The sequence below is a fragment of the Prionailurus bengalensis genome, chromosome A1 (genome assembly GCF_016509475.1).
Source record: "Prionailurus bengalensis isolate Pbe53 chromosome A1, Fcat_Pben_1.1_paternal_pri, whole genome shotgun sequence".
NCBI classification, from domain to species: Eukaryota; Metazoa; Chordata; class Mammalia; order Carnivora; family Felidae; genus Prionailurus; species Prionailurus bengalensis.
The window spans coordinates 117,140,207-117,153,398 of record NC_057343.1 but is presented as its reverse complement, the minus strand read 5'-3'; the positions used below and the strand labels follow the sequence as shown (position 1 = coordinate 117,153,398).

General features: G+C 33.7%; 1 protein-coding gene across 6 annotated transcripts in view; it reads right to left on the bottom strand.

The window, feature by feature from the left end:
• Positions 1 to 13,192, bottom strand: part of LOC122481197 (ankyrin repeat and KH domain-containing protein 1) — a 130,632-nt gene that overhangs the window by 49,228 nt on the left and 68,212 nt on the right. For 3 of the 6 annotated variants that reach the window (XM_043576432.1, XM_043576526.1, XM_043576608.1), the window contains exon 11: positions 6,824 to 6,880. The exons of 2 other annotated variants lie outside the window; for them this stretch is intronic. In XM_043576432.1, coding sequence (XP_043432367.1) covers positions 6,824 to 6,880 — 57 coding nt within the window. Of the gene's footprint in view, positions 1 to 6,806; positions 6,881 to 13,192 lie in introns of those variants that run through there. One more of the 6 variants, XM_043576865.1, reaches the window with a different exon arrangement.

Here is a 13,192-nt window from a genome sequence, read left to right as displayed (position 1 = left end):
CTAAAACAATGACGTGTTTCAATAAGGTTTACCGAGAAGGAACCTAAGTGTAACTGACCTCTCAAATCTTCCCTTTCATAGTACTGAGGTTTGAAGTTTTAATTTTCTACTAGGTAAATAAGAGAAAGAAAAGTTAATTTGACAAGAAATTAAGAGTAGTAGCTAAACTCAGAGTAAGACATTCATTATCTGCATTTGATAATACATTGTTACTAGAACATGGGTGGGCAATAATAACATCACTTTTCCTTTTCCTTTTTTTTTTCTTTCTTATCTCTTAAGCCTAGCAATGACACCCATCAGCATAACAAGGTCCTGTGAATAATGGCAAAGACAAAAGATTTTGAAAGCCCTCCTTTAAAATAAACTTTTAAAATAACTGTTAGGTCTGCATATATCAAACATTACTACAGCTGTTAAAGGATAAGAAATCACAAAAGTACAGTCCCAAGATCCTCACCCCAAGTCAAATTCCAAAATTCAACATACTAACCAAATTTCTGAAATGAAAGGTGTGAAAAGATGCCTGTTTTGTTTTCCTCCCTATAAATATATATACATGTACTTTTTGGTTTTGAGAAACATTATTATGTTTGAGAAAATGGTTGATAAAACAATGCCCCAACTTTATAAGGCATTATAATATTTCACATCTAAAATCAATACTGTAAATCCCACAACATATATCATTTGCCCCAAAACACCTGACCATTAAATCTTTCTTTTAAAATAGGAATGGGGCAGGGAGCACCTCAGCGGTTCAATTGGTTAAGCATCCGATTCTTGATTTCAGCTTAGGTCATGATCTCAGAGTTTGAGAGTTCTAGCCCCGCATTGGGCTGTGTGCTTACGGTGGGGAGCCTGCCTTGGGTTCTCTCTCTCTGTCACTACCCTACTCATGCCCTCTCTCAAAAGATAAACTTTACTTTAAGATAAACTTAAAATAATAATAATAATAAAAATAGAATAGGAATTGGGGTATCTGGGTAGTTCAGCCAGTTAAGCATCCTACTCTTGATTTTGGCTCAAGTCATGTTCTCCGTTTCCTGTGTGGGCTCTGTGCTGACAGCATGGAGCCTACTTGAAATTCTCCCTCTTTCTCTGCCCCTCCCCCACTCACACTCTGCTTCTCTCAAAATAAATAGATAAACTTAAAAAAAGTCTTTGCCCCCCTCCAAAATAGGAATCAAAGTAATATATACTACTTACTTATGAATGTTGGGTTTGTTAGCACAGCCAATATTTGTTCAAGATCAATCAAACTTTAACATATAAATTATGATTATTTTTCCTTCATAAACACAGAAAATTATTTTCCAAGGTTATAAACTTAATATTGACATTGTAATATTGCTTCTTTCTCTGTTTTGGGGAATAGCTAGAATAATAAAGAGTTCATTTGTTCCTTGAACATTTGGTAAAACTCACCTATAAATCCATCTGGTTTCTTACCTTCATTGGATTAGATTTTAAACTACTGAATTCAATGTGTAACACTTATTGTTCTATTGAGGTTTCCTGTTCATGAGTCAATTTTGATAATTTACATACTCACAGAAAAAAATCAGTACTTATCTCATGTCAGCATTCAAACTTATTCACTGTTCATATGACTGACTGCCTTATACATTTTAAAGATCTCTAATGTATCATATAGTTATAACTACCTTTAAGTTTCTATCATTTACCTGTGCCTTTCCCCCTTAAAAAAAAAAATAGTCTGCCTTATTTTATCTATTTCAGTAGTTGTGTTTTGTTGTTAAATCAGCTTTTAATTTTGCTTTCCCTATTTTTCCTTTTTTATCCCTATTTTTTGTTGTTTTCTATTCTATAAATTTTGCTTTTATCTTTATTCCTTTCTTGTTTATCCTGTTGTTTTTTTATTAGCCTCATTTACTTTCATTTTATATAATATAAAAAATTTCCTTCTAAGGACCACTTTAGCTGTATCCTCTTACCTAAGTTTTGATGTGTAGTTTTTGTGATAACTTCTTTGTAATTTTTACTATGATTATAACTGTGATTGTCTCTAACCCATGCACTATGTAAAAGTATCTTTCTTCATTTTACAGGTGTATGGGATTTTAAAAAAGTTTTTATTGTTGATTTGTAATTTTAAAGCAATAGAGACCAAAGAAATGTAGCCCATATGACTAGTAAGTTTGTTTTAAAGACTTTTTGTGGCATAAAACATGGACAATTTTTATACGTGTTCCATGTGTTGTTAAAGAATATATAACATATATAGTGGAAACAATGTTAGCTCTTTACTTACAAGACCAAATTTGGGGCACCTGGGTGGCTCAGTCAGTTGAGTGTTTGAATCTTGGTTTGGCTCAGGTTATGATCCCAGGGTCATGAGATCAAGCCCCATGTCAGGCTCTACACTGAGTGTGGAGCCTACTTAAAATTCTCTCTCTCTCCCTCTCTCTCAATCTCTCTCTCTCTCCAGCTGCTCCTCTTCCACCCTGTCACTCTAATTAAAAAAAAAAAAAAAAAAACTATTAAAAAAAAGAAAACTTGAGTTTTCCATTCTTAACAATTGTTTTGTCTATTTGATCAGTTTCATACAGAAGTGTATGGAAAACATCCTATCACCACAAATGTAGACTTATTTTTCTTGTAACTTTGTAATTTTCTATTTTACTTAGAAGATCGCTAGTTACTGATTAGTAACTGATTGTTATGATCAGTTGGGAGCATTTATCTCTAAAAATGCTTTTTACTTAAAATTCTACTTCATCTGGTATTAATACTGCCTTACATACTTTTTCCATCACTTTGTCTACCTTTCTCTATCACTGTCTTTAGATTTAACCCCCGAAAACAGAATTTGCTAGATTTTGGTATTATTCATCTAATTCAAAATCTCTGCCTTTAACAGCTGTGTCCAATAGGTTTACGTTTGTTCTGATTACTGATATGTTAAAAAAAAAAAAAAAAAGTCAAGTTTTTCAGTACCTGATCCTCTTCTCTTGAACAACACAGGGGCTCTAGTGTGGCCTTTCCACCTTCTAACACATCCTTCTGAATTTCATGCTATTGCTGCCTAGAATTTTAGTATTACTTTGGTTTTAAGCATAAAAATTTGGGTTTTGTATTTATAAATTTTTATTTATAATATGTTTCACTAATTTCTTTGCTTACCGTAGCTTCTTGCATCCCACGCCTTCCTCCAGGATATATTTCTCTCCTTATTGATGTACATATCTTTTAGTAGTTCTTTTGGCAAGGATCTGAGGTGATAAGCTCTTTTATTCTTTGTAGATCTTAAAATAAGCTTATTTTTCCTTCTCTGGAATAGTGGCTGAATACAGAACTCTATTTTTTTTTCTTGGTATGTGGAGGATATTACTTCCCATTGTCTTCTGTGATTATTACTGTTGATGAGAGTCTGCTGTCAAAGTTTGATCGTTGTTCCTTTGAAGTAACGCATTTTTTTCCTCTAGTAGCTTTTAAGATACTGTTCTTTATCTTTCAAATTCTACAGCTTCATTTGTTCTGCTTAGTGATTAATTTTTCAACCAAGGATTCATGTCTAAGTTCAATTCCAGAAGATTCTCTACCATTAGCTCTTCAAACATTGCCTCTGCTTTGTTTGCATCTCTATCCTCTCATTCAGGAACTTCAAAGAGATGTGTGGTAGAGCGTCTCAATCTACCCTTTCTCTCCGTTTCTCTTTCATATTTCCCATTTCTTTATCTTTATCCTATATCTTGTTATTTCTTGTTTTATCATCAGATTCACTCATTTTTTTTACTCAGCATGTCCAATATACTACTTAACATATGTTGAATTTTTATTTCCACAACTTTCTCCCCAAAGTTAAAATTTTTTATTTCATACCTGTCTGTTAATTCATAATTACTGGCTTTCATTTCATTTTCTCACACTGTTTTATGACTATTGGTTATAGCTTAAAATAAGCATGTTTAAAGTCTTTTCTTTCAATTGCCTGGGCTTGTATTCTGCTGCTGTGCTAACTTTTTGTTTGTTTGCATTTTGACTATCTCTTGATGTAGATTTGGTCTTGAACGCCATAATTTTTTTGTTTGAAAAGCTCATTTTGCGTGGGAGTTGTTTCTTTTATTTCCATCCATAGGTTTATCCCTTATTATCAGATGGTTTGAAACTTGCCTGAATCTGGTCCTTAAAGTCCATTTCAAAAGTAGATCTTTCATTGGCAACTTAAATTTCCAGTCTTATGGAGTAATTTCAGTTCTGCTCACTAAATCAAAAACCAGTGGCCTCCCAGTTCTTATTTAGAGTGTTATGTTTGCATCTTCATTCTACCAAGAACAAGTAGATAATTTCTAATCGCAACCAATGGCAGTTGCTTGGAGGGTTTATTTTTTTTTCCATCTTTGTTCATAGGTAGGGCAATAAGGTCCAGTTCCTTGCTTCAATCTAGCAGAGTAGATCTGCTGGCCTGTCTATTATGCATTCGGTCCCTATGTCCCTACAGAAACTGACATGCCAGTCCCCAACCCCTCCCACCCCGTTTTGTTTTGGTTTTTTTACTCTTAATTTTCCTCGGGCCTACAGCTTCAGCTGTGGGGCCATGATCCATTTCTAGTCCAGACTCCAGACTTTTAAAATCTTGTTTCTAATATAGCTACATATTTTTAGTCTAATATAGCTCCCATATTTTACTTGTATCTATGGACTTGAAAACGACAGAGAGCAGAGAGGTTTCAAAACAGACCAACACTGACTTTACCTTCTTGACTGGAAGTCATTTACACCTATATTTAAACAAGCTTGAAATAGCTGAAAAGGACTCATTAAACACACAATAACCTAGACAGAGAGAACTTGGCCTTTAAAAAAATGTATTAGGAGTTTTGTGTATTTCACAAATAGTTTTCGACCAAGAAAAAAATAGGTAAAAGTTTTCCAGCTTTCAACAGTTAAACTAAAAAAATATGTATACGTTATTCTTTAATAAAAAGTTAATAGTTAAAAAGTGGGAAGTCATATTTAAAGTTAATTAAGGTAGCTAATCACTCATGGTTGAAATATACTGATAAATGAATAATTAGAACTGATAAGTCCCCTAAAATCTTATCCGTGAAAAATACACTGCAAAGTTCTGGTTCTGATGAATAAGCACTAGGAGAAAAAAGGCGTAGTTTTTTGGGTTTTTTTTTTTTTCCCCCATTTGGGCTTAGATAACAAAATTTAATTGAAAATAAACTTTATTATTTTTGTAAATAAGTGATTTCCTTTAAACTCACAGCCATGGATATCCAAGGTATACATCTAAGGATTGTAATTATATCACAGAGGCAGCACTTCTTGGAGTTGGAGGAGGACATTGTCGAGGGAAGGACCAGAATCACAGGGAAGTGAGGGAGACTGTTTTATACCATATATGTACTAGAGGATTCTGATGGACTTCCCTGGGGGGTATGTTCTTTCAATCCACCACTGTTATTTTAATTATTACCTGAGCGATGTGCTGTTACTTATCTTATTCATATCCCTCAGGAGAACATGAAATGCAAAAAAGATTGAGGCACTAGTCTAGGGCTTGTGTTTAGCTCAGTTTCTAAAAATCACAAATAACAAAGAGAAAAACCAAACTTCTCAGTTTGGATGGAGGAAGAAGGATGGATTATAAAGCCAAGATGGAAAAGGAACAGAACTCAGCAGTGATACAGAATAATCTATGGACTCTAGCAATGTCTCAAAGTGTGGAATATGGAAAACTTGTCATCAGAATCTCCTGGGATATCATTTATAATGCAGATTCCCCATTTCGGATCTGCTAACTTTCAACTTCTAAAAGGGGGGCCACAAACCTCATTTTAAAAAAAGCATCTCAAGTTTTGAGACTTACAGCCAGAGAGAGAGACTTATAATCAGATTTCCAATAATAAATCTAGGGAGAAAGAAATACTTCATCTGAAATAACACTTAGCTTTACATTCTTGATCAGAGCCTAAGATAGTATACAACTAAAATTTGTAATTTCACATAATATTCTGTGAAATATATTTACTTTTTTCAAAATAGAATGAATATAACAACTTCGTACTCAATAAGCCAATAATGAAGATGTTTAATAAGCATTGTGACTAAGAGCAGCTTGATACTAGGAAGTTTATTTTAGAAGGTCTAAGCTAATTGTGATACAATCACAATTTATTCTGAATTTTAAAATTAAGCACTGCTCCTTAGTTTAAACAAATCTCTCTGCATTAAAATGGATACTAAATTTGCTTAAAATCATCAGTACAAATTTAACACATTTTCTCAAAAGAAAAGTTTGCTTACACATTCACCTTCTTAAAAACCAATTTCAGAATGATATTACAGGGGACAATTTTATGAAAATAATTTTAACTTTATAGAAATTAACGGCATGAATAATAGAGTCAATGTTTCACTAAACTAATTTTTTTGTTTGTTTGAGGATTATATAAAAAAGTCTAACATATCTCCCTGCATCTATCTGAGTTTTGAATTTTTGATGAAAAAAGTTGAAAGCAAAGGATTTGGTAACTGAGACTTTCTCTCTGGAGTATGTTAAATGTCCCAGTAAGGAAGAATGCAAAAGAAGTATCTGAATAAGAAAATCTATTTTCACCTAAGATTTCTTAGGAATACCACATAAAAAGAATACTAAGGAAGCAAACTACTAGTAACATAAAACTCTTTTTATTGGAACTTCATAATCTTTTTCAATTGAAGAGGATTTCTTTTGTCACCCAGCAAGGTCCTGGAACTTCTTGGCTGGAATTCAGATATCCAGAGTTCTGGTTACCTATAACATCTATTCTTTATGTAGTAGCTTACAAGCATCAAAGGCCTCCCTCACCTGATGCTTGGCCGGATCTATGCCCTCCAAAATAGTCTTCATGTCCTCCTGCTTGTCCTGTGAAAGGAAAAAGAAGAACTCACGGATCTTATTCCAAAAATGAAAATCACATTTGGCCATGAAGACCTTGTGACTGGTATTTCAGGTGCTGGGTTTTGTAAACTCAGGATCTTCACCTAAAAGGAGTCTCATCTATAGAGACCATAATCTCAGAAGCCGACTATGATTTTATTTTAAGGGTATGATGTGGTTCTCTACAAAATAACTTTAATATAAACTTTAACACATGCAGATATAATTCTGCTGAATTTCTTGAACTCGTGCCTTTGTCCTCAAATACAACTAGAGCCATAGAATCAACAGCAGTGTCTTAGTATCTAACCAAGGAGAATAATTAAATCAAGTGATTTGGGAATATCAAAAGTTGGGAGAAAAAGTAAGGAAAATACTAGAAGATGACTAAATAGTTATATAGCTTTCTCTCCAATTATAAATGCATTTGGTGCTCACACTTTTCAACTACAACAGGAACCTCCAAAGGACTTGAGAGATGGAACAGACCTATTTTCTCTCAATCTAGACTCATGACAGAGAGAAAGTACTTGAAGGTAAGACAGGGATACAATAGAAGAAAGTGTAATAAGCCTTGCAGTCAACAACCAGGGTTAACTAAGTCTCCAAATAAAAGAAACATGGCCTAAAGAAAGCTTTACTTCTTAAGTCACCTCTGCCTCTTACTTGGGTGGTAGGCTTACCTAAGGGGATGTGTGCTCCTATGGTAGAGATGTGGTGAGAAAGTATGCTGAGACAACTACAGGACTTGAAGAAGCTGACTCTTAAGGCTCACTTTCTCTCCCTCCCCTACTGTCATATGATTTTCAACAAATAGCAAGCCTCACTCAAATATAAATAATAAGTACAAAGTATCCAACAGAGAACCTATTGAGAAATTCTCACAAAAATGCAAACAATAAAATTTTAGCCAAATAATCTCTATACTTCCAAATAAAGAGAACCTGAACTCTTAATTAAAAAACTTGAACAAAATGATACAGCAGCAAGAGATTTAAAAGTAAGTTGGAAGAACCAAAGAAACTAAGTAATAATGAAATAATAAAACCATGAAAACCACACAGAAGCATACAGTGTACTCTTTTGTGTCTGGCTTCTTTTGCCCAATTTAATTAATTTTCTTTCTTTTTTTTTAACATTTATTTATTTTTGAGACAGAGAGAGACAGAGCATGAACGGGGGAGGGGCAGAGAGAGAGGGAGACACAGAGTCGGAAACAGGCTGCAGGCTCCGAGCCATCAGCCCAGAGCCTGACGCAGGGCTCGAACTCACGGACCGCGAGATCGTGACCTGGCTGAAGTCGGACGCTTAACCCACTGTGCCACCCAGGCGCCCCTGGTTCAGCATTTTTTAACAATTTGGCAGCAGCTATCAAAATCTTAGATGTGGACCCTCTGATAACCAGTAATTTCATTTCTAGGGATTTATCCCTATATATACATTCACAAAAGCAGCAAAGATACGTAAATATGTTTAACAGTATTTAGTGTAGCACAACTTACAATAATTAAAAAACTGTAATAACCCAGAAGTTTATGAATAAATACATGGTCGATAAATTATATAGAACACTGGGTATCTGTGAAAAAGAATGAGAAATCTGTAGGAACCACCAGAGAAAAATATTTTAAGAAAAAAGTTACAGAACAGTCTATGTGATAACAAATCTGTTCATATAAAAAAAGACCTATAGCTCACATACGTGGACTCTATATATGCTTGGAGGGTATAGAAATGTCTAGAAGGACACACAACATATTGCTTAAATAAAAAAAAAAAAATTATGAAAGAGGAACTGGTTCACATTTCTATTCATATTTAATATAGGTAACAAATTAATCCTTCAAAACTTTTTCTTTTGATGAACTCCATATCAAATCTCATTTCAAAGAGACTGAGAACTGGAGAGTGTTAACATATCTATGTTCAAAACACTCAGTTTCAACTATTCTAAAAAAATGCTTGAAAAAGATTCTTTGGCTGGTAAAATACAATCCAAGGAAAGCAAAAAGAGTCAGACAGCCTACTTCATGGTTAGGGATGAAAATTAGTGATAGACCATTATGACATATTCAAAGTGCCGAATTTCCTCATCAGTGCAAAAGGGCTTCAATTTTTATTAATATATTAAAAACCCTTAAAAGCTATGGTCAAAACTACAGAGAAAATCAATGCAATAAAAAACAAGGGTGCATGGGTGGCTCAGTCAGTTAAGCATCGAACTTTGGTTCAGGTCACAATCTCACAGTTCATGACTTCAAGTCCCGCATCAGGCTCTGTCCTAAAAGTTCAGAGCCTGGAGTCTGCTTCTGATTCTGTGTCTTTCTCTCTCTCTGCCTCTCCCCTACTCATGCTCTGTCTTCTCTCTCAAAAATAAACATTAAATTTTTTTTTTTAATTTATAAAAAAAACCAAAATTGTATCTCAATAAGGAATTTATACAAAGCATTGAACAGTGATGACTATTTCCGTCAACATATGTGACTTTTCATCATACACACATAAAATATCTCTGGAAGGATACAGGAAATGAACAGTATTGATTGTCAATGGAAACTAAGTGCCTATGGGACACTTATATTTTGTGAATTTTGAACCCTATAAAGAAATCACCTATTTAAAACTAAGAAACAAATTTTTCAATCAATTATAAACTTTAGTTATACAATAATTTAGCCACAATAATGAGGAAAAAAACTGATTGGCCCAGGACCAACTACTCCTCAGTACAGCAGAGATATCATAATTAGCAAGGCTGTGTACCTATCACACTTCTTTAGGTTGGTTCTATTTATTTATTTCTTCTAAAACAGGTTCATTGTGAGCATAACAAAAAAACCATGTTCTATCTCATGTCCTTGGTATCCTTTCCTTCCATCCCTTATCTTCAAGGTGGCAAATATCTTAAAGTAAAATGGTATTCTAAATCCTTTGTCTCTCATTGAACAATGTCTACATATACTTGAAAGCCAAAGCTGTAAAAAAGAATCCTATGCAGAGGACATTTTGAAAAGTTTTAAGGTATATAAGATGAGAAGATGTAACACAAGTTTATCTTGCTATTTGAAATAAACGTCAACTGTAAGAAAAAAAGAAAGTATTTATAATTGAATAATTCCAAAGATAACTGGAAAGACTTCTATTCTTGAGCAAATAGCTTACTTAAAACAAAAATCCACGTCAAGGAAATTCTTCCTATTTCTTTAAGAGCTTTTAGGATAAAATATTGATAAAAGACTTAGGGTCAAAGAAATAATGATTTATCATTATAATGCCAGATTTTGCTTCATTGGCATAGTCTAAGTTAATTGTGTATTTTAGGGATTAATAGCTTTTATCTAGTAAGATAATCTATACAATATGTTATGACAAGTTAAATCTGCTATTAATTAAAATTAACAACAAAAATAATGTTGAAGGTAATTCAAGATACATCTAATATATATAAATATTTTAAGAGAGAGAATAATTTATATAACACTTATCACCATTACCAGTGACGGTTTATAATCTTGAAAATTCATTTTCTTTGGGGCATCTGGGTGGCTCAGTTGGTTAAGCTTCAACTTTGGCTTAGGTCATGACCTCACGGTTTGTGGGTTCGAGCCCCACATCAGGCTCCGCACTGACAATGCAGAGACTGTGGAGAATTCTCTCCCTTTCTCTCTCTCTGCTCCTCCCCGGCTTACATGCAATGCACATGCACATGCGCCCTCTTTTACTCTCAAAATAAATAAACTTAAAAAAATTCATTTTCTTTAAGGATTTCATAGCACTTTATACATTCTTGGACTAACAAACCACTGAAGATCATCTAGTCCATCTAATTCCTCCAAATAGGTAGTTCACTTGCTCTTCAGAAACCACAAAATTAATGTTTATTTATTTTTGAGGGAGAGTGAGTGCAGGGAAGGGGAAGAGAGAGAGGGAGACAAAGGATCTGAAGCAGGCTCTGTGTTAACAGCAGAGGGCCCAATGCAGGGCTCAAACTCACAACTGTGAGATCACGACCTGAGCCCAAGTCAGCTGCTTACCCAACTGACCCACCCAGGCGCCACAGAAAATTAGATTTCTTAAGCCAGGTTGTTAAAGATCATCTGGTCTACACCCCTCATAAAAAAAGGAAAAGGAAGAATAGGAGGAGGAGGAGGAGGAGGAGGAAGAGGAGGAGGAGGAGGAGGAGGAGGAGGAGGAGGAGGAGGAGGAAGAGAAACAAAGAAACCTAGAGAATTTAAGTGATTTGCCCAAGGACACCCAGCAGAGCCAAAGAAAGAAGATTTACATGACTTGGTACAAGAGTTCAGAAAATAATACTAAATTTCATTTTACAAACGAGAAGATTGAGGCAAGTGTTTGCTTATTGTATCAGTGACTTGATGGCTATAATGAAAACTTATATGCACTCTCTAATGTTCCATAGCATAGTTCTTTTTAAACAACTAAGAGTAGACTTTGTTACTCATTAGACCTCCAGTCAGATACAGGATTATAGGATGCCTTCCATAGGTACTTCTTCCTAGAGTAAGTTCTACTTTTGAATAGCAATGCTGGCCTATAAAATGCTGAGTTGGGTCACTAAATCTCTTTATATGAACATAACTAGAATGTACTTACAGTTCCTATTAGCTGTATTAGTTGTTTATTATAGGAAGTACTCCTTGAGTTCAGAACTTACTGATCAGTTATACTACGATATAACTCTTCTAGAAATGAAAGGCCAAGGAGCTGGAGACAAGAAAGAAATACTTATTTACCTGATTTATATATCACTCTTTTTCCCATTCCAAAGTTGGCCTTGGTGGCAAATACACGTGAAGGAAATTCTACAGATGACAATTACAACTTATATCTTACAAATGTGTCAAAGTTTTAATACTGAAATGAACATGTCATGATGAAAAGAAAAAGATTCTATCATCTTCACAAATGGTTTGAAAAACATAAACACCAAATCAAAACACCTCTGACATATTAGCTAACACAAAGTCAAAATTAAAAGCAAGCCAAGAGGAAAAAAAAAGAAGCAGAGTTTTATAATCAAATTATACTATTGCATAGTTAACAGCGCAAATTCTCCACCTTAAACATGAAAAGTAATAGTAATGGGAAGACTGTGGTAAAACAAATAAAGCCATAAGTGCTTTAGCTGAAGCTGGATAGCTACAGAGATGAGAACAAGTATGAAATACTAAAACTCTGCCTTCTGGTCTAACGACCAGTAGTCGGGGAGAATGGCCTAGAGTAATAATGTAGGATACCAGAGCAGTGTCAAAAAGACTAGAGGAGTTAGTCAATTTCAGTTATTAAATGGTGTTATTAGTAATTTCTGATCAAAGAGTTAGGTAATAAATGTGCCAGGACATGAATAATATAAAAATTTTTTTTCAGAGAAACAAGATTACGTAGTTTCCAAGGGCAGTTTTTAAAAAAATATTTCTTTTAAATTTTAAGTAATGCTAATGTGTTTTAAATATAAACTTTCTTACAATGGGTTTACATCATATACCTGTAATCACATCAAATACTAAACACAAACATGGGCCCAATAAACAAAGATGGTATGCAGAAAAAGAAAACATTGTATATTTCAATATACAATTATTCCCATTACTGTGGTAATAAGAAACACAAACACCAGGAAGATATGGATTCGATGATCTGTTCAGAGATTTCTCTACTTTTACGGTAGTTAAAATGATTCTCCTTGTTAAACAGGAAGAATTTTCAAAAAATTCTGGAATCAATGGATGATTTTTCATTTAATTTTTGATTTTCAAAAAGAACATTTTAAGTGGCCTATTTAAGGATAATAAAAAGTCTAGGTTTTAAATAGATTATTCAAACGTATTCAATTATGAAAAAGCTAGACAAGCTACATACCAATCCACAAATTGATATGGATGAATATGATGAAATATTAATGTCCTTTTTTACTAGAAATACCCATAAATATTTTTAATTTAAAATATTTTTTAAACTAGGAAAAGTGATGTTTCAAATAACTAAGTTTCAAATTAGAACATGCACATATTTTGGAGGATCTACCTGAAAATGCTCAAGTATGCCATCAGCTCTGGCTGAGAATGTTTTTAAAGCAGTAAATAAGAAAATTTCTAGATTTCCTTTAACATTAAGCCCTCAATTATATCTACTAAACATTTAGAATAAAAAGCCCTAAAACTTTTCAGTTTAATCTCAGGCTACAATATAAGAAAACCAAATTGTTGCATTAAATTTTTTTTTTTAATTTTTTCAACGTTTTTTATTTATTTTGGGGACAGAGAGAGACAGAGCATG